The sequence below is a fragment of the Priapulus caudatus genome, unplaced genomic scaffold (genome assembly GCF_000485595.1).
Source record: "Priapulus caudatus unplaced genomic scaffold, Priapulus_caudatus-5.0.1 Scaffold538, whole genome shotgun sequence".
Lineage (NCBI taxonomy): Eukaryota > Metazoa > Priapulida > Priapulimorpha > Priapulimorphida > Priapulidae > Priapulus > Priapulus caudatus.
The window spans coordinates 138,256-157,445 of record NW_014577599.1 but is presented as its reverse complement, the minus strand read 5'-3'; the positions used below and the strand labels follow the sequence as shown (position 1 = coordinate 157,445).

Here is a 19,190-nt window from a genome sequence, read left to right as displayed (position 1 = left end):
TTCTAACACTGCCAAGTATGCATTCATTGCAGAACATGGGCTAATATTAGGCAGTGTGGGGAATACAGTGTAGCATGACTAAATGTGTTATATGCACATTACACACCGCAGGAGCCACATAAACAAATGAATAATTACCAACCCTTGAATCAAACCTTGTTTTTCTCCTTTCAAAATTCAAGAATCGATACTTGTTGCATACGTATGAGATTCTACTCATATTTATACCTGCAGAACAGTCAGTTTTCCCTCAATACTTGTTGAAATAGCAGAATCTACTGATAATCTGTAATTGATACATGATATGTATCCGGCATGTGCTTTGATTGATCTATTGTTACTGTATCTTCCTACTGATGTAAATTACTAATAATCAACTAGCCCTAGTAACTTACCATACTAGAATCGCTTCTGCTGAGAATCAGAAATGCATGGCTATTTGGTATCACTGTAGGTTTCTCTTCTTCTATGTCTTCCTCACCATCACTACCATCCTTCTTCTGAAATACAATTTAGCATATTTAGCAAATAATAGCATGATCATAATATGGTGAACAGCAATGGGTGTATAAAATACTAGAGACACCATTTCCGATAAAAATAACAATTCGATACATATCAGTGTTGAAACATCAACTTGCAACTACGGCATCGCTTGTGCTCATCTGATATGCCCTGGTAACTTTAAATTTACTTGGTCAAATTAAAAAAAAATCACCTGCACAATGTCTTTCTCGGGAGTTTGAGGTCCAACCACAGTCCACATGTCATAGCAGCCAGGCAATTCAAATGTCGTCACAACCTGGGGCCGGATTGTTCTCTACAGAAGTGAACACACTAGTTATATACGACAGTGCAAGTGCAACTACTTCGTCATTCATTTATGCCCTGCTATAAATCTTATATACAGATACTGAAAGTTAATTGCCTTAACTAAGTGCATAAGATATGCTAGCATTGGTTTTGAACTAAGGCTACACTAACCAACTCATAGGTACTACTAACTCACCTTAGATGTCGCCCAACATTTTATGATGTAAATACAAAGTATGTCCATGAGGTATAAAATTCGTTTTCAAATACCCTTCTGTCAGCTCTCAGATAATTAAACTTAAATCAACCAAACATTCTCGTGATAGTTAATAATAATTCACAAAGAGCATAGAAAGCTCACATCACAGTAATGTAGGTTAAAAATCAACTCAAATATTGGTAATGACCTGGTACCAATAAGCAGTCAAAGCACACTATAGGCCACTCCAAGAGTCCAGGGCCGGACTGGGAAAAACATTCAGGCCACGAAATATAGCGTGAAATATAGCCCCAGTCAGGCCACTTTTTAAGCGGGGGGTCTGGTGGTCCCAGGACTCCCCCACCAGGAAAATTGTTCTTACAAAGACTTCATTCCATGCATTCTGGTGAATTTTAGTGCATGTGAATCACAAACTAATGAGCCAACAACTGCTTAAGGTACAGCCCCACCTTACTCCGCCCCCACCTAGAATAATATGGCCTGAAGGCCGTATAGAAATAGCCTGCAGGCCGCAGATTTAAAAAAAATATATATATAATATGGCCTGAAGGCCGCAGATTTATTTATTTTTTAAATAATTTTTTTGGGGCAGCTATGACACTTAGCAGGCCAGGCCACCGGGAAAACTCCCGGTGCTCCCGATCGCCAGTCCGGCCCTGGGCCACTCACCTGTAGTATAGACAGAGCTCCGTTTTTTCCATGCCCAGATGTCGTGACCAGCTCTATGTCGGGGTCCAGTGAATTTTGGAACTCTTCAGAGAGAAATGCTGGCTCTCCCATACTCACCCAACCACATGGACAGATGTTCAGGATGCTGTCACATACCTGCACATGAGGAGAAAATTAATCGCTGCCATCTGTAACTCCCATTGATGGACAGTTCCGTGCTTTATGATAGCTTTCCAAAACCATTATTAAGATAGCAACGTCATGCAAGTCATGTGACAATATGACGTCATCATGCATAGAAATGCAGCATTTCATTATGATCTGGTGTCCATCCATCATAGTGAATGCCATTATTTTATAATTGTTTTGAAAAATTATTTACGCCACAGGTTAGGCAAGTCCAGCAACTGGAAATGAGGCAAACTGTTTCTTAATTAATTTTGTTGTTTAATAATAAGCTGCCTTTTCTTTATCATTCTCCTTTGCACTAAACTACGTACACATGTATGCAACTTCCAAAATACTTCATCACGCACATGAAAACTTCTTGCTTGGCAAACGCATCAAAAACATGCATGTTTGTAAAACCTTGTTTTGTATCATGTAATTTAAATGTTATATGGTCTGTACCATGTAAATTCATAGGTTGCTAGTGCAGTGTATATCATGGGGTTGGGTGTAATACACATGCGGCATGCAAACGGTTGTTGTATGAATTAGTGGTGGCAGAAGAAAGCCAAGGGTAAGGCCACATGGGTGTATGAACACAGCAATTACAGGTCATGCCATTCGCAGATGAGCACATATGTAGCTAAGGACTGCTGTTTATTACTGTTTATTTGTTGCGCGCAAGAACACGTCACATCTCCGCCTGCCCAGACCTGCTTCAACTTCGATACGAATACGGATTACATCAGCATGTTTACGTGTAAATTTAGCAACAAAGTAGGGCAGAGCGGATAGTCGTATACATGGCATTATTTATCCACACATCGCATATGAACCCTTCTGGCAATTTGTCTCAACTCTGCGGGGGAATCCCGAATGTCGGGATTACACCAACCGGTGCATTTACATCTCATCTATTACTGGTTATACACCCAAGCGATGCTTTGCTACAGCCAGTGTACGTACACATTCGTACGCTATATATAGCATCCTCCTTATACACATATTACTGCCTCTCAAGTATGTGTACATTTACCAAGGTGTGAAGCCAATGATTATGGCTGGGCTCACTCTCGTCTAACATCACAAAACGTATATATTTGTTGGTTCTGTTATAAATGGTGTACTTGTTCATATAACAGGAATGAGAATGACCCAAGGAAAAAACACTGAGAGTATCATGCAACCACTGAATGTCAGTGCCGAAGGCATGTACAATACGCAAGCTACAGATGGCAAATAAATTAGCCTATTTTACACATCCGCCCACCTAAATATCCCTGAACAGGCTTAATTCAAACTATACGTTTATACGAATGGCCCAAATCTGAATTAGGTAGGCTATTTACCTCAAACGAATACTGTGATAGCTGGGTACCCGTCTGCATAGCTGCTTCACCATACACCTCCAGCTCCTCTGGGTCTTGTACTTCTGCGACATCAGATGCTACATGGCAAAAGAAAACAAATCCAACCTGCTAATTCAGTCCGTGTAGCAGGTTCTGCGTTCATGCAAAAGACAACAATAAACTGAATACGTAACATACTAATTAAACACATCTAAAGGACAACACTGTGAAGGGTGATAGCTTTAGCAGTTTCAGACAATTAATAGAACCCCCAACCAGCCCAACATTATACACCGTACTAAGGCTCATAGGGTCTATGTCCCCCAGGGTACTGCCGGAACATACCCTGGTACTATCTAATAACCCGGACCGTACCTCGCCTACTCCACTAACGAGTCTAGGGAGTCGCCTACGCCTACTCCCTAACCCGAACCATATCAAATAGTTACCAGGGTACCCACCGGTATACCGGACCGTACCCAGGGTACGTTCCGGCAGTATACCCTGGGAGACATAGACCCTATGAGCCGTACTAAGTGTATAGAACAAAAGAAATTTACCCATCCAATCGCCCATGGTATCAAGTCGTTTCCTCTTAGATGGGTTTTCCTGAAAATAAAATAAGCCATGAAATTCTAATTTTATCTACAAATGAAAAAGTCTGCTTTAAAGGTTTAATATCAAAATAACAACAGTGTGATCTCTGTTGCTATAATTTGTTACTTATTTGACTAGTAGGAATCAGGAGTGAGAAGTTGTTACTGTAGCATGATGTAGGTAGTGCCTAGGTTTCCTTTGCCTATTAGATGTAAAATGAGGCCAATAACATTATTTGTGCTGGAAGTAGGAGATTTCAACATAAATAGAATAGTATAGATTCCAGTATAAATAGTACACAAACACGAACTTTTATGTGTCAAATATTCCATGCATGCTGCTATTGTGCTATAATAGTATATCATTGCAATAGTAACGATGTAAGTACCACGGTACACCAACATAAATTTAGATTTTTTCATTATTACTAGTCAAAACTGAGACAAGTACAAAAGATAAATTAAGAACCCCACAACAAATCATTTCTTTTAGCTAACTTACAGCCAGCTTTTTTGTATCGCTGTCAGACCGCTTTGGCTCAACTAAATTATCAGGCAACTTCTCAGTGTACTTCAAGAGAAGAGAATTTCCAACTCTGGAGCCGAGGAATAGGTAACCATTCTCTAACGTGCAAATCTGAAACAAAGAGAGGGCAAAAACACATTTTGATAAACACAACTTATGATAACCCTTCAACCAGATTTACTCTCTAATTGTAATCAAACTTCGAGATTCTCATATGGCCTGACAATTAACTGATGCACTCGCGTAACAAACAACTAATAAACATGCAGCAATGTTGCTCGCAAAGTTCTTCTGGGCAGTGATCTCCGCACAAACTCACACACGTCGTCAGGACGCTTGACGCAGCTTTGTCAAAGTGAAAGCCTCGCACGCTTCTCATCCCATCGGCAAGAAGTGTCAGCACATATCTGCGGAGAGCAATGCACGGCTGCTGTGATACAAGCATGCACGCATTGCATTGCACTGGCAAGTCTCAACACCCAAACATTTTACACAAGCAACTGCAACTCAAGGCATTAAAATGAAATGACAATAGTCTCACTCAGATAATATATGTAATGAAAAGCGACATCAAGGAGCTTTAAAGGCCTTAATCGCAAATAAGTGCATTTTCATGCAATGTTGGTAGTATGCTAGAATTACCAGAAACCTTACTATTCTATCATAAACATGCAGTCAACTTCATGTATATTAATGACTTGGCATTGACATATAAAAAGATCAGATCAACAAGCATAGATCACCAGCAAATCTATAGCTGTAAAAATGTAGTTACATAACCTATTGTAGTTGCTTACAAAGTTAGATAATGATCTGTCTGCTGACATATGGTCATTGCCAGTCAAGTAATGTCCACTGAATTCAAGTGTTCATAGAAAAGTGCACTTAATTATGCGCATTACAACCACTTACAGCTCGCCACCTTTTAACGAGATGACTAGTCTGTCAAATGCAGCAAAGGATGCCTGTGCACAGTCTAGAGAGATTTTCACTCCTTCTTGTATTTCTGCAAAACAAAATCACACAACATCAGCGCTCTCTCAAAAAATTTACAAACAAGAAAAGATGGCAATGCTTGAATCTTTGCATAGCTAAACAACTGTGGTAAGTAGTGAAATTCAAGGGACAATTCCAAACCCTATGTCTGAAATCTCTGTTTACTTGACTAGCTATCAATGTTTTCAATCTTCATACAGTATTAATACTAATTCAGGGTGCCACAAGGAATATAATTATATGACAATTAGATATGGAGCTAGAACAGTACCACAGAGATCATCCCATTTAGAGATGAACTAATTTGTACAAGCAACCTAGGCAACTCACTCAGTGGAAATGCTGTACTGTTGTCTGAGAATCCGTTGAGAGAGACACCCAGTGGGGGAAAGCTTTGGTTGAGGTAAAGAAGAGAGTTGGCAGCAAACACCAATGCTCCACCTGCAGCAAATTAATGATTAAACACAGGTTGAAACCCCGTTAAGCTAACTAAATTTGCCGAGTTACCAAATAAACATCACTACTTGAAGTTGACGATGTTAAAAATTACGAGCGCATTGCAACTAACATGGCCGTGCAGATATGCCACACGATATTAGCCACTGCGAAACATGTAATTCTCACAATATTAGCAACTTGAACTCACGTCACTATGGATCACAAAAGCAGTATTGACAACATCTTTCAAATGAAACCAGCTGGCTCATGCTCTTTTCATTGGCTATAAAATAGTACAAAAGTCACGACTGTTCTGCCATACCAATTGGTTTTGGCACAGTCATAGCCTGCAGACAGTCAAATGGAAGGTTGCTGATGGACCAGATGATGGGATGCACTTTCTCTCTGATGTTTAGTGATATCGCCACAATGCTACAGGAGTCTATCCTGGCAGCAACACGTCTGAAACAGTGCACCAATATAAACACGTGATTACCTCACCAAAGATCAGCATCAAACGTATGCACACTAATATGTTGGTAGTTCACTGGCCCCATGTGCTCGCCTCGCATGTGGAAGGTCGGGGGTTCGACTCCCGGCTAGATCATACCAAAGACTCGAAGAATGGTACACAGTGCTTCTCTGCTTAGCATTAGAGCAAATAGAGATAGACTGTGGTGAGTTAACTCGCAGTGCTACCAGTGGACTAACCCCCTACTGTAGCATTTACTGTGAAAGCAGCTGCGTGGCCTCGGGTTAAGGAAACAGAGATACGCACTGCCCTATGCACCACATAGGCACAGGAAGGATTTTTAAACAAAAGTAACACTGGCTTCAAAAGACAATGTCAAAAAAAATGTGTCTTTTTTGTGTGCAATACATATTGTGTGGGTCGATCACGCAGGAAAAATTATATTTCCTGTCGATTCAGGGGGTATACAGTTTTATTACTATAAGATATACCTATTTTAAATGTATTTTTGCACGAAATCAAACACATTTCATTCATGAAATTATATAATTTGTATAATGGTAAAGACATAGACTATTATAATCTACTTTATCGCTGCTTTTGGTGTGATATTGCCTAATAACACTCTCCAGTAAACATCTTGCCTGATTTTTAATAAAAATTGCACTTAATAAATACTAAATATTTACTACATATGTAATCTAGAGACATCCATTCTATACAGAACTGCATATATCTTACCCTGCCCATGTCTGCATGGGTTCATACAGAATGAAGAGCGTTGGTTCGTAGTAGCCATGCAAGAATTGAAGGTCGATGATGTTGGTGATGCACTCATCCAGACGATGCATGTCTATCATATATGATGACATGACCGGCAATTTACTGTAAGTGTAAGTAATAACATGCTGCACATCAGCCTCACATGTAAGCCTTTTAGAATCATACTCCACACATTATATTTCAGAACTCTGCAACACAGCAGGGTTCTCTCCAGGTCTATGATGCATGTTGGCTCCGACACACCTTAGATGCTGAAGCTAACATGCGGCATCACATAAATCCTCCAACATACCTTAGTTACTTAATTGACGTACCTTCATTTCCAGCTGTGCTTACATTATATAGATATGTGATACAGAGACACACAACAGGTTATTAACAATCTGGGATGAACTCCCCAGAACTTCTCGAGTGCCTGACATTTTTTATGAAATTCCTGGGTAGAACCCGGCACACGCACATATAAACTAGTATTATACTATGACAAAACCCTCTTACAATGTAGAATATTGGAGGCATGAAAACTGGGCAGAAATACCACAATAATGTGCGATAAAAAAAGCCTGTACACGCACCCAGCTCCAGTGTTCGATTCGATCTCTTCTACAACTCCCTCCTTCCGGAATGGAAGTACAACGAGCCTCGTTCCATAAATAAGCATCACTGCACATCTCCCATCTGGATCCACGCGCACGTTTGGACGATTGTAGTTAGTGATGAACCCATCCTACAATCACAATTACTGAAATTATTGAAATGAAATGGCCATTGGCCACTTTTGCATCCTGTATGCAAGTATATTAGACAGTCAACTATGTTTTCTCAGACCTCTATAGAATGTACATCTGTCTATATAGAGATATTTTTGCATTTCCCCTGAGCATCAGCTATACAGCAAAAGCAAGTCTACAGAATGGACATCTTTCTCTATAGGAAATCTTTGGGTTTCCTATGAGTGACACACATATACACGTTTAACAGTATACTTATGCTTCTCTTTCCCACCTAACATTGAAACATTTTATGATTAATTTAGTTCGAGTAAGGTTCAGATGCGAACTATAAAAAGAACGACAATCACTGTAGGCAGAATTAAGAATATAACATTTAAAGTACAAAACATAGGTTATACAAACCTTCACGTCTTCATCTTCAAAGAAATGCAGAGATAATGTTTTCAAACCATTGGTGGATGGATCATACTCAACAATGGATAACTGAAAGAAAACAATAACAGACAAAATGCAAATAGCTATTATTATCAGTTTTCATACATTATATGAACAGAGGTCAGAAAGAATTCCTTGGTGAAGATCTACACCCGTACATATGGAGGCACTCACGCACGCACGCACGCACGCACGCACGCACGCACGCACGCACACATATATATATACACACACATGTAAGCAAGTACCCACAGGCATAACTAATCATAACTTGCCCATCATAATCATTTTTGGATACTGATGGTTTCCACGCAGTCTGTCTAGAAATTATATTTAAACTCAATTCCCTTTATACTGTGGCAGTTATAGCACATAATAACACCTCAATAAACATTTTAAAGCACACCTTTGCATCCTTGAAACTGAGCATGAGTGAATCCCTACACGAGCCAGACAGATTCACGCTCCGGATAGACTGCACAACGCCAAACAGCTGGTACGTCGCCAAGCATTCAAGCTTCATCCTCTTCGATTCTGCGAGCGTTTTCTCTGCTGATGAGGACTTTGCCTCAGTGGCTGAAATTTGCACCAGCAGCTACTTTTAGCTCGAGTAGTTAATTTTGTACTAACTGGACATTAGAATAGACATGAGACAATCAATAGTGAGCATACTGTTTAAAAATATAGCTAGTACTGAGATTCATGATGTTATTGTTGATGGGCTGTTGCATGGGCAGTATGTTACATTACAAGTAAGCATCAAACCATATCTGATGAAGATCAATCTAAAAAAATTGCTTATAAATTATATAACGACATAAAAAGCCATCTTCCACTAAGTACTGTGAAACAACAGATTTACATTGGAACAGTAAATACAGGTTTACACAAAAAATTTTACAATTATACCTACCAAGAATCAAACGATACACAGATAGCTGGTTCGCCCCTGCCACCACTAGGTTATACTGGTCCATGTTATAGAAATGACAGTGAATGGAATGTTCTATCCCAGTAGGGGGATGCAACTCCTTGTACATCGCGTACATTGTTTCCGGTTATCAGTGAACTCCCAATTCACGTACCTGAAATCAAAATACAGGTAAGAATTATCCATTGGATCATATCAGAGAATAACAATAGAGAACCTTATACTCAGGGGTCGAATTAGCCGCTAGCCCGCTAGCCCGGGACTAGTAATTGTTTGGAAGGGCTAGTTAAAGGCCAGGCTGGCTTGCCCGTCTGGCAAGTAAACAATTCCAGACCAGATTTCGTATTAATTCAGCCCGTTTTCGGATATATCAGTGTATGATTAATGGGAATTTAATTGCGGTTTGTCAGCATTCAAATTCAGTCCACAATACCCTCAGAAAGCATCTCGGAGCATTCGTGAGATCAACAATTTTCCCGCGCAACCACTATCGACATCATACTTTTAAGGGCTAGTTGAAAACCAGAAGGGCTAGTACAAACCTTACCTTACTAGCCCTTCGGGCTAACTTGCATATTGTCCTTATTTCTACCCCTGTATACTTGTTAATAATTACCTTGCCTCATTACGTATATTAATCAATTAAAAATGGCAGAACACATTATGCATTATAAATATCAATCCAGGGTTATTCTCATGAATTTCAGAAAGCAAGTCGTTTAAGGATGAATGGGGCGGGCCAGGAGGGGCCCAGGGTTAGACGAATTAGTTAATTACATGTTATAAGTGACCCCTGGTGGCACAATCTACATTTGGCCATCCTACTAGAGGTCCAGAATCCTTTATCAAAAACCTTTGGGCCCAATGTGGACTTGGAATTCATTATTTTTCGGATTTTTGTCATTTCAGAAAGCTAGTACGATATGCATGTACAACACATTACACAAGGGGTGAATAATGACAAATTCAATTTGTATTTATATTCACACATTGTATTCATATTCACACCGAGTGGGGTAAATAAAGATTGAAGTGTCATAATAAAGGTGTAAGAAGGGGGCCTTTGGTTCAAGGATATAAGAGCTGTCCCCAATTCATTTTTGCAATGTGCCACATGCAAAAGTGCAAATGTTGACAGCTCGTATAGCCTTGGGCCCTATGTTTTTGGTAGGACTAGGAGCCTTTTTTTTGTAGTTTACAGCATTCACATGGAATTATTACTGATAATAGAGTACATTAATTCTATACATGCAGACGAGTAGTAAATACCATTTGTGTTTATTTACTATCATTTATTATTGTGAATCTTGAGACAGTTCAAGTGTTTGTGAGTCCGATTGGTTGTTTGGTTGTGGAAGTAACACTTGGGGAATCTGTAGGCCATTATGGTTTTCATTGTTTATTGCAGAGTGGGGTGTTTGATTGTATTTTGGTAGTATCAATTGTGGTATTAGTTTGGCACAGCATTAAAAGTAAACTGTAATACTATATATATCCTAATGACTATGGCTATGACTATGACTATGAGTATGACTATGACAGTATGAGTAGTGAGGGTGCAAATCCACTGTGTATCACAAGCTGTGTATTTCTGTGTGATTCTGTGTATTCTGTGGATTTCTGTGTATCATCAACTGATGCACAGACTTTCCGTATATCAAGGAATGATCATTGATGCAAAAGCCCTAACCCTAACCATAACCCTAACACACTTTGTGATACCTAAGGGCTAAGGCTAAGGAGTAAGGTTACCTGGTGTACTTTATGACTTAGGGTTAGGGTTAGGGTTTTTGCATCATTCCTTGATATACGGAAAGTCTGTGCATCAGTTGATGATACACAGAAATCTGTGCATCACTTCGTGATACCTAAGCCTAAGGTGCCTAAAGTGGATTTGCGCCAGTATGGAGTAGGGCTAGCTCTAGTACTATAGCCGTACTATAGCTGCGTGGCCTGCGGCAGCTATCCGCAGGCTATAGTATTAGAGCTAGGAGTAGGGTAGATACAATAATGTAACCCAAACCCAGGAGAGGGTTACAACGCTTCCCTATGGTTTTCTGTGGAGGAAATTCAGGGAACCCCAGAGTGAATCACTCAGGGCGGTTTGCTGGTGCGTTTTCAGAGACTAGAACTTCCAAACTGGGTTTATTCTCAACACAAACCTTTCTCCGCTATCTTGGAACCAGGGAAAAAATAAAAATAAATTTTTCGGGGGCTACTTTTCAAGCCCGCGTGCATGAAAATAGCACTCTAAAATTTGGTTTGCATTGAACTCTATGCAAAATTACAGGGGCTCTTTTTGGCATTTCGGGGGCTAAATCGCCCCGAGCCCCCGTGTATTTTTTTCACTGCTTGGAACTTACTATGTATCACAATACTCTGTATTAAACTAATATAACCTGTTACAAAAATTCGAAAAGACGAGCGGCGAATATACTGAGCGCCATTTCTGTTGACCTTGACCTGTGACGTATTTCGGTTTGAAGAGCGGATTCACCGACCAATCGGAGGGCGCTGCATTTGCCGATCGCTATGCGCATTGGGAATGCGTACGTCACAGGTCAACAGAAATGGCGCTCGAAATATCCGACGCTCGTCACTTCGAATTTTTGTAACAGGTTATATTAGTTTAATACAGAGTATTGTGATACATAGTAAGTTCCAAGATAGCGGAGAAAGATTCGTGTTGAGAATAAACCCAGTTTGGAAGTTCTAGTCTCTGAAAACGCACCAGAAAACCGCCCTGAGTGATTCACTCAGGGGTTCCCTGAATTTCCTCCACAGAAAACCATAGCGACGCGTTGTAACTTGTAACCCTATCCTGGGTTTGGGTTACATTATTGTATCTAAGAGTAGGCCGGGCCTAGTGTAGCTCTAGTAACTATAGCCCGCGTACAGTTGCCGCAGGATTTGTCTGCGGCAGGTTTTGTCTGCGGCAACTGTACGCGGGCTATATAGTTACTAGAGCTAGGCCTAGTGTAAACCGACCAGGCTCTCCGACTGTTACACGACGGAGGAACGCCACGTAGTGTTAAGCAAAGTGTTAAGCGAGATGGGAACTTGTGGCTAGGCCTAGTGTAGTGACAGTGACAGTCACAGTGTATAGACTATAGTATAGGGGCCTACTCTAACTCCCCCTTCGCTCCCGCTAGCGTCTGCCTACCCTGTACTGTAGCGGAAGCGAATGGGCTACAGCGGTATATACTAAGATGGTACTAGTAGTAGTAGTACATGCAGAGTTTCTTCTTCAACTACAAGATCAATTCCTATTGACATGTGTTGATCAAGTTTTTCAGTTACACTACGTTTTGCGTGCTGTACCTCACAGGATGCTCTAAGTAAACATAAGAGTACGAAACATAAAGCGGATGTCTTAACACACGCTTTCAGTCGCTATGGATTCTGGGATAAAGTTGATCAAGCAAAAAACCTACACTACAGAATACCGCGTCCGGTGTCCTTGCTCCTGGATAAGGTGCCTAGGGTCGCCTGTTCCCATGTATAATTACACCTACAAGATATGTCAATTACCATTCGAGTATGGTTTTAAGTATAATATTGCTCGCTACAGAAGATTGGCATTCAGTCTGGCTTGATGAAGCCTGTTCGTTGCGTTCGATCATCTGAGCGTGATCATGCTATTACTTTCGACACGTGCCATCTTCAAAGGATCCCTTTAAGTTTAGCCTCTTTGTCTCTGTCATTCCGTATTGGAATTAATTTCCTTCCTCTTTAGTTATGCTGCGTTTACACTGTGATCCCGGCGGCCACGGCAGCCCCGTTTCAGGCCACCGTGGACAAAACGGGATGAACGTGAGACAACGCGGGGGGGGGGCGGAATGGGCAAACGTGACAGGCCGTGATTGCCGTGGATGCTGCGCCAAATTATTAATTTGTCAAAAGATTTGCCATGGCAGTCACGGTGCGGATGAGAAACGTAGTAGACCGTAGTAAAACGGGGTGAACGCAACAAAACGTGACAGTACGTAATGGGCCGTAACAAAACTTGGAGGCGGTCCGTAGTGGGACGGGAAGGGGCGGACGGGACAGGACGGGTTCGGCCCGGCGCGCTACGGCGCGTTGCGTTCTACTACGGACTGACACGGCGCGCGCGGTCTTAAAACTGGACTAAAACTAAAAGTAAAACTAAAATGTTGAGAAGTGGCCCAGCTGCTGCCTTCTGTCTTCCGATAACCATTCGCGCACCCACATGGATCTTGGTCTTCTCATCTGCCTTCTTCGCCTTCTTCCTGACTGCTACACTCTGGCCTTCCCTCTCTGCAACTGCTGCTGGCTTTCTTCTTGCTGATGCAAAGACTGGATGTATGCACCCAGCAAACATGCAAACACAAAATCTTCTTCATCTTGGGCATTCATGATGTTGTCTCGTCGAAATCTCAGGATACAATGATTGCTATTGCTTGGGAGGCCTTCTTTTTATACCGTGGGCACAAACGTGCTCCAAAGCTGCCCGGCGTCCACGTTTCATCCGTAGAAAGCCTTGACAGAACGTAAAAAACGTGTCAGACCTTGATCAGATCGTGAGAAACGTGAGGGACCCCATCAGAACGTGACGGGCCGGGAGGGAACGTACTGGCATCCGTGGTAGACCGCGGACCGAACCGTAGTGCGCCTTGGACACTCCGGGACTCAGCAGCTCCTTCCCCCCACGGCCCGTCACGGATACCGTGATAGACCGTGAGAAAACTTGGCAAGACCTAACAAAACTTGAATACAGAGAAAAAAATTGCCATAATCCCACGGCGCACTACGTTTCGGGCAAACGAGGCTGCCGTGGCCGCCGGGAACACAGTGTAAACGCAGCATTAGTTGCAAACTTGAGGCCGTTTCTACTGCGATCCGCAGTATTGATCCGTCTATTTAATCATTTTGTCTCTTTCCGTCTTCGATATAGTCCCTTGGAGAAGACTAATATATTTACGATGTTTCGAGATTACGAGGCTTTCCTACGCACATAAGGCTTGCATTTCTTCATCAATGAGTTATTATTGATTGCCCGAAATCTAGCAGTGATGTTCATATAAGAATTCAATGCGAAGAATATGTTATTCTACACGAAGCGAGGACATACTAAGCTGATGCAAAGAGGTGTAACTGCATGATAAATGTATATATACGGACAACTTTGGCGCTGTCAGCTCATGATCACCATTCAGCTACAAGAGTAGAAGTCTGGCGAGTCAAAGTCACGCCCGCACACCGTAACAACGCCTGACGAGAGGGATTTTTCGTTCGTGTTTTCGTTCGTGCGTTCGTGTTTTCGTTCGTGCGTTCGTGTGCAATCGTCGTGTCGTTGCGTCAACGCCATGTAGTAGGAGCCAATATTATTGGATCGCCGTTTTCTATAATGTTCCATAAATACATGCCATTCTTCATATACAGACTTACACAGACTTACAATATTCTGCAATTTGAATATAAGAAGGCGAAGTCGTGGTTGAAACCCGTATCCCCATGCAGTAACAACACGACCAGCGAACAGAACCGCTAGGCGACGCGACGCAACGCAAACAGATAAGACCATAGATATGCCATAAACCCATAGGGTTTATGGCATTTTTATGCCATAAATCCATAGGTTTTATGGGATATCTATGGATAAGACAAGAACTAAATAAACTGAGTAAACGTGTGTATTATCACACACGAAGGGCGTACGTGCACGCACGTATAGGCCTACATGCATTTCTGCACGTACGTGCACCGATCTGATAGGCCTATATTACGTAGTATGATTTTATATTAAGCAGTGTCCGCATGGCAACCATAGAAATAATACGAGTTGCGAGTATTCCAATAACCGTCGGTATTCCAATAAACTAATTATTGTAATAACTGGTAATTTCAACCGCACATGTCAGATGTGACCCCTCCCCGTCCGGGAAATACTCGCAACTCGTTGGATCGAGAACGGTCTAGATATATGTAAAATATTTTCAGTTGCTCGATAGATATCTGTGGCCCTGCATGCGCTAGTCGCGCAAAAAAAATGCGCCGATTTATCTGTACAGATAATATATTATAAGATATATCACTAGATCAGCAGTTATATACAGCTGGCTTTCCAGACGCCCCGCCTCTATTTCCCATAAACGCAGGAATTCAAATGACGGGTCAACCACCTTACATAAATTTGGGGGCTATATACGCCTTTAATATAGATGAACTGTATAATGCTTGATAAAGAAATTAATTTGGAACAAAATTGACGTTCAAAATAAATGGAAAAAAATCATCAGATTTGTAATCTAAAAATGGGGGGGGGGGCAAGCAACTGTAGGTAGGTACGCGCACCTAACAATTAAGGGTTGGGATGAGTTGGTAACGTAAAATGGAGCATATGTGCGTATATATGCAGGGAGAGTGGGGAAATTTGTAAACGGGCGTAATCCAACTAATGGTGAATAATCGACGGTGCATGACAGCAAATTACATCGAGAAAATTTAAATCTATGCCAACAAACTTGCCTGCGCTTTTAAAATATATCCATGTAAACGCAATTCGTTAGTTGAAAAATCACGCGAAATACATAATTAGGGATTTGTGAATGCGTTGCGGTTACGTAAGTGCATGTGTGCGTACAAGTGCGCGATCGTAGCTCCGTTGCCTTCATGACAATTAAATTTGGATACTGCAACCAGTGGCGTAGTTAGAGGGGGCCGAAGATACCAGGAAGGCCATGGTCCCCCCCTTGTTGATCCGAAAGTAAAAAAAAACATAAAAAAATAAGAAAATTGTTCTACTAAAAAGAAAATTGTCGTAGTCAGAATGAAGGCATGTATATATACTCAAAAGTGCCTCAAATGCCATCTCCTGCAATCTACATTTTTAAAATTTTCTGGGGGAGGACCCCCATACCCTCCGCCTGTTTTGACCCCCCTCCTTCGAATCCTAGATTCGCCACTGAACAATTACATATCTTGGGAGCAGAGAACAACAAACAAAAATGTCGCCTTTTCGCATGGCGCCCAAAACAAAGATTGCAGAGCTGAGATGTGGGGAGTGTAGGGTGTGGAGAGGGCCCGCCCCCCCCACTCAGTGTTATTTAGGGTACGCATATGCTCGTTCCCTTCCTTTGAAAGCACCCCCTATCTCAGGACTGCTTAAATTTCTGAACCTCCTTTTCGCGGGCTTTTTGCGGGTTTTTCCTGCCTTGGAGACCCCCTAAATCCGGAACACTGCTCAATGTACCCCCTATCTCAGGTGAGCTCTCATTCCAACCGTAGTGACGTTAGTGTAGCGTGTGGAACTGTCGAAACAGTCTACACTACGTAGAAAAACACCCCCTTTTTAAAGAAATCTCCGGGTGAAAAGTCAAATACACCCCTTTTTTTTTACAATTTTTGGGCCGGATTTTGTCGCGCGAAAAATACCCCTTTACCGGAGATTTTGGGAACGCGCATGCGGTCCCTCTGACCTCGGAGTGGGGGGCCGGGGGAGAGGGAGGCGGAGGAACCATTAAAATCATCCACTATTTTGCGCAGTTCGCTGTTTTTGCCCCCCTTTGTTAAAAAATCCTGGCTACGCCACTGACTGCAACGTACTACAACAGAAAAAGAAACAGAAACTAACTCATTTTTACTTAGGAGGAGTGCAAAGTCACGTGCGGGTTGTACTTTGGGTAGTTGATGGTGGAATTCGTTAGTCTACATGCATAGATATTATTATACAAACATATTATCAAAAGCGTATAACATGCATAGATATTATTATACAAACATATTATCAAAAGCGTATAAAGAATGCCTTCTTTATATTATACATATAAAGCTTTTGATCTTGATATTATATAAATAAGCCTGTGATAGAACCTCGAGTACTCAATTTTGATTGGCTGGTAAATGTTTGCATCCGGGTGAGCGCTGTATGTGTTCCGGCGGCTGTGGTTTTATCGCTTGGTCCCTTTTTAATTTGAAGAGGTGAATATATATATACTAAGTTTATGCCTTATAAGTAAAAACATGTCTAGTTGTGGCTTTTGTGATCATCTATAATGTAGCATTATTTTAGATGGTTGGGTGTTTCTAAGTAAGGAAACACTAAGTAAAATTACGTCGTTTCTATTGTTTACAGTTGACTGGAGCCTCATCACATTCACATCACTTGATCATTGATGCCCACTCCACGCCAAGGTAGGCCTATATTTACGGTAACCTACTACTACTAGTAGTGTCTTTATTTTATCTAACGTCTGTAACTATATTCACATTAATGCTTTGCAATCAGGTTTAATATTATATCATTTGGTTAGTTGGTACATTACACAATCATTGACGTGAGTGAGTACCAGGTCCAGGTAGATACAATAATGTAACCCAAACCCAAGAGGATAGGGTTACAAAGCCTCCCTATTCTCAACACGATCCTTTCTCCGCTATCTGGGAACTTACTATGTATCGCAATACTCTGTATTAAACTAATATAACCTGTTACAAAAATTCGAAGTTTTTGTTGACCTGTGACGTACGCATTTCCCAATGCGCATAGCGATCGGCAAACACAGCGCCCTCCGATTGGTCGGTGAATCCGCTCTTCAAACCGACGTACGTCACAGGTCAACAGAAATGGCGCTCAGTATATTCGCCGCTCGTCACTTCGAATTTTTGTAACAGGTTATATTAGTTTAATACAGAGTATTGCGATACATAGTAAGTTCCCAGATAGCGGAGAAAGGTTCGTGTTGAGAATAAACCCAGTTTAGAAGTTGTAGTCTCTGAAAACACACCAGCAAACCGGCCCGAGTGATTCACTCGGGCATTCCTCCGCACAAAAGGATAGGGAGGCTTTGTAACCCTATCCTCTTGGGTTTGGGTTACATTATTGTATCTACAGGTCCAGGTAGACCGATTAATTCTGTCCCATATAACCTTTTTTATGTTTTGGTGAGGGTTATTGGGACAGAACGGGATTCATTGAAATTTTGTGAGATTGCATGCAAAATGCATGCGCTGCTAATGCCGCTATTGGCACGAAAAAAAACCTACCGTTCCCTTCTACATGGCTTTACCTTGCTACTGATATGTGTATGCATTCACTTCAATCGCTATTCACTTCTTAAAAGATTGTTTTTCAGGCCCCGCTTTATTTCACTTTAGTAAATTACATTCGCCATTTACAAACAATCAGACCAATCACAGCGAGTCTTACAATAGCCTGGTTCTTGCTTGTATCTGTGGCGCTGCAGGAGGGCTGATAGACTTGCTCTGATTGGTCTGATTGTTTGTAAATGGCAAATGTAATTTACTAAAGTGAAATGAAGCGGGGCTTGAAAAACAATCTTTCAAGAAGTGAATAACGATTGGCATTTGAAGTGAATGTATACACATATCAGTAGCAAGGTAAAGCCATGTAGAAGGGAACGGTAGGTTTTTTTTTCGCGCCAATTGTGGCGTACGGGCCGCATTAGCAGCGCATGCATTTTGCATGCGATCTCACGGAATTTCAATGAACCCCGTTCTGTCCCAATAACCCTCACCAAAATATAAAAAAGGTTATATGGGACAGAATTATTCGGTCTACAGGTCCAGGGTTATAACTTATAGTTATATTAAATTATGATATACAATTACAACTGATTACTCGTTAGTTGTAGTACAGTAGTAGTTTGCAACGTGAGCTCGAACTTGCATAGCTCTAGTAACTATAGCCCGCGTACAGTTGCCGCAGGCTATAGTTACTAGATCTAGAACTTGCACAGCCAATGTGTACCACAACTTGTTGCATGAGCATGTCATATGCAGCTAAGACAGTTGTCGGTCTGTGCCTAAAGGGCCGGACACACCAGGCGATTGCATCGGGCGATGGCATCGGCGTGAAAATCGCCTGGTGTGTCCACTCAATCGCCGCCGATTTCATCGCCCGATGGCATCGCCGTGAAAATCGCCTGGTGTGTCCACTCAATCGCCGCCGATTTCATCGCCCGATGCCATCGGCCGATGCCATCGCACAGATCAAAACGTTTTGATATTATCGCCCGATGCCATCGGCCGATGCCATTGCCCGATGCAATCGCCTGGTGTGTCCGCGACCGGCGATAAC

At 41.7% G+C, this 19,190-nt stretch overlaps 2 protein-coding genes across 6 annotated transcripts in view; one reads left to right on the top strand and one right to left on the bottom strand.

Moving 5' to 3' along the window:
* Window positions 1-12,450, bottom strand: part of LOC106811431 (cleavage and polyadenylation specificity factor subunit 1-like) — a gene marked incomplete at its 3' end in the record, with an annotated part of 30,656 nt that extends 18,206 nt beyond the window's left edge. For 2 of the 3 annotated variants that reach the window (XM_014815041.1, XM_014815044.1), the window contains 16 exon segments: window positions 396-500; window positions 719-820; window positions 1,703-1,858; window positions 3,220-3,317; window positions 3,780-3,828; window positions 4,318-4,452; window positions 4,661-4,748; window positions 5,254-5,347; window positions 5,668-5,778; window positions 6,098-6,237; window positions 6,989-7,132; window positions 7,606-7,757; window positions 8,167-8,247; window positions 8,606-8,775; window positions 9,113-9,284; window positions 12,362-12,450. In XM_014815041.1, the coding sequence (XP_014670527.1) occupies window positions 396-500; window positions 719-820; window positions 1,703-1,858; window positions 3,220-3,317; window positions 3,780-3,828; window positions 4,318-4,452; window positions 4,661-4,748; window positions 5,254-5,347; window positions 5,668-5,778; window positions 6,098-6,237; window positions 6,989-7,132; window positions 7,606-7,757; window positions 8,167-8,247; window positions 8,606-8,775; window positions 9,113-9,248 (1,761 nt within the window). 3 annotated transcript variants of the gene reach the window in all.
* Window positions 12,451-12,594: 144 nt separating this feature from the next.
* The window catches only part of LOC106811429, a 75,039-nt gene continuing 68,443 nt past the window's right edge, over window positions 12,595-19,190 (top strand). For 2 of the 3 annotated variants that reach the window (XM_014815040.1, XM_014815038.1), the window contains exons 1-2: window positions 16,995-17,071; window positions 17,226-17,284. The gene's annotated coding sequence lies outside the window, so the exon portion shown is untranslated. Of the gene's footprint in view, window positions 12,669-16,994; window positions 17,072-17,225; window positions 17,285-19,190 lie in introns of those variants that run through there. The other variant, XM_014815039.1, reaches the window with a different exon arrangement.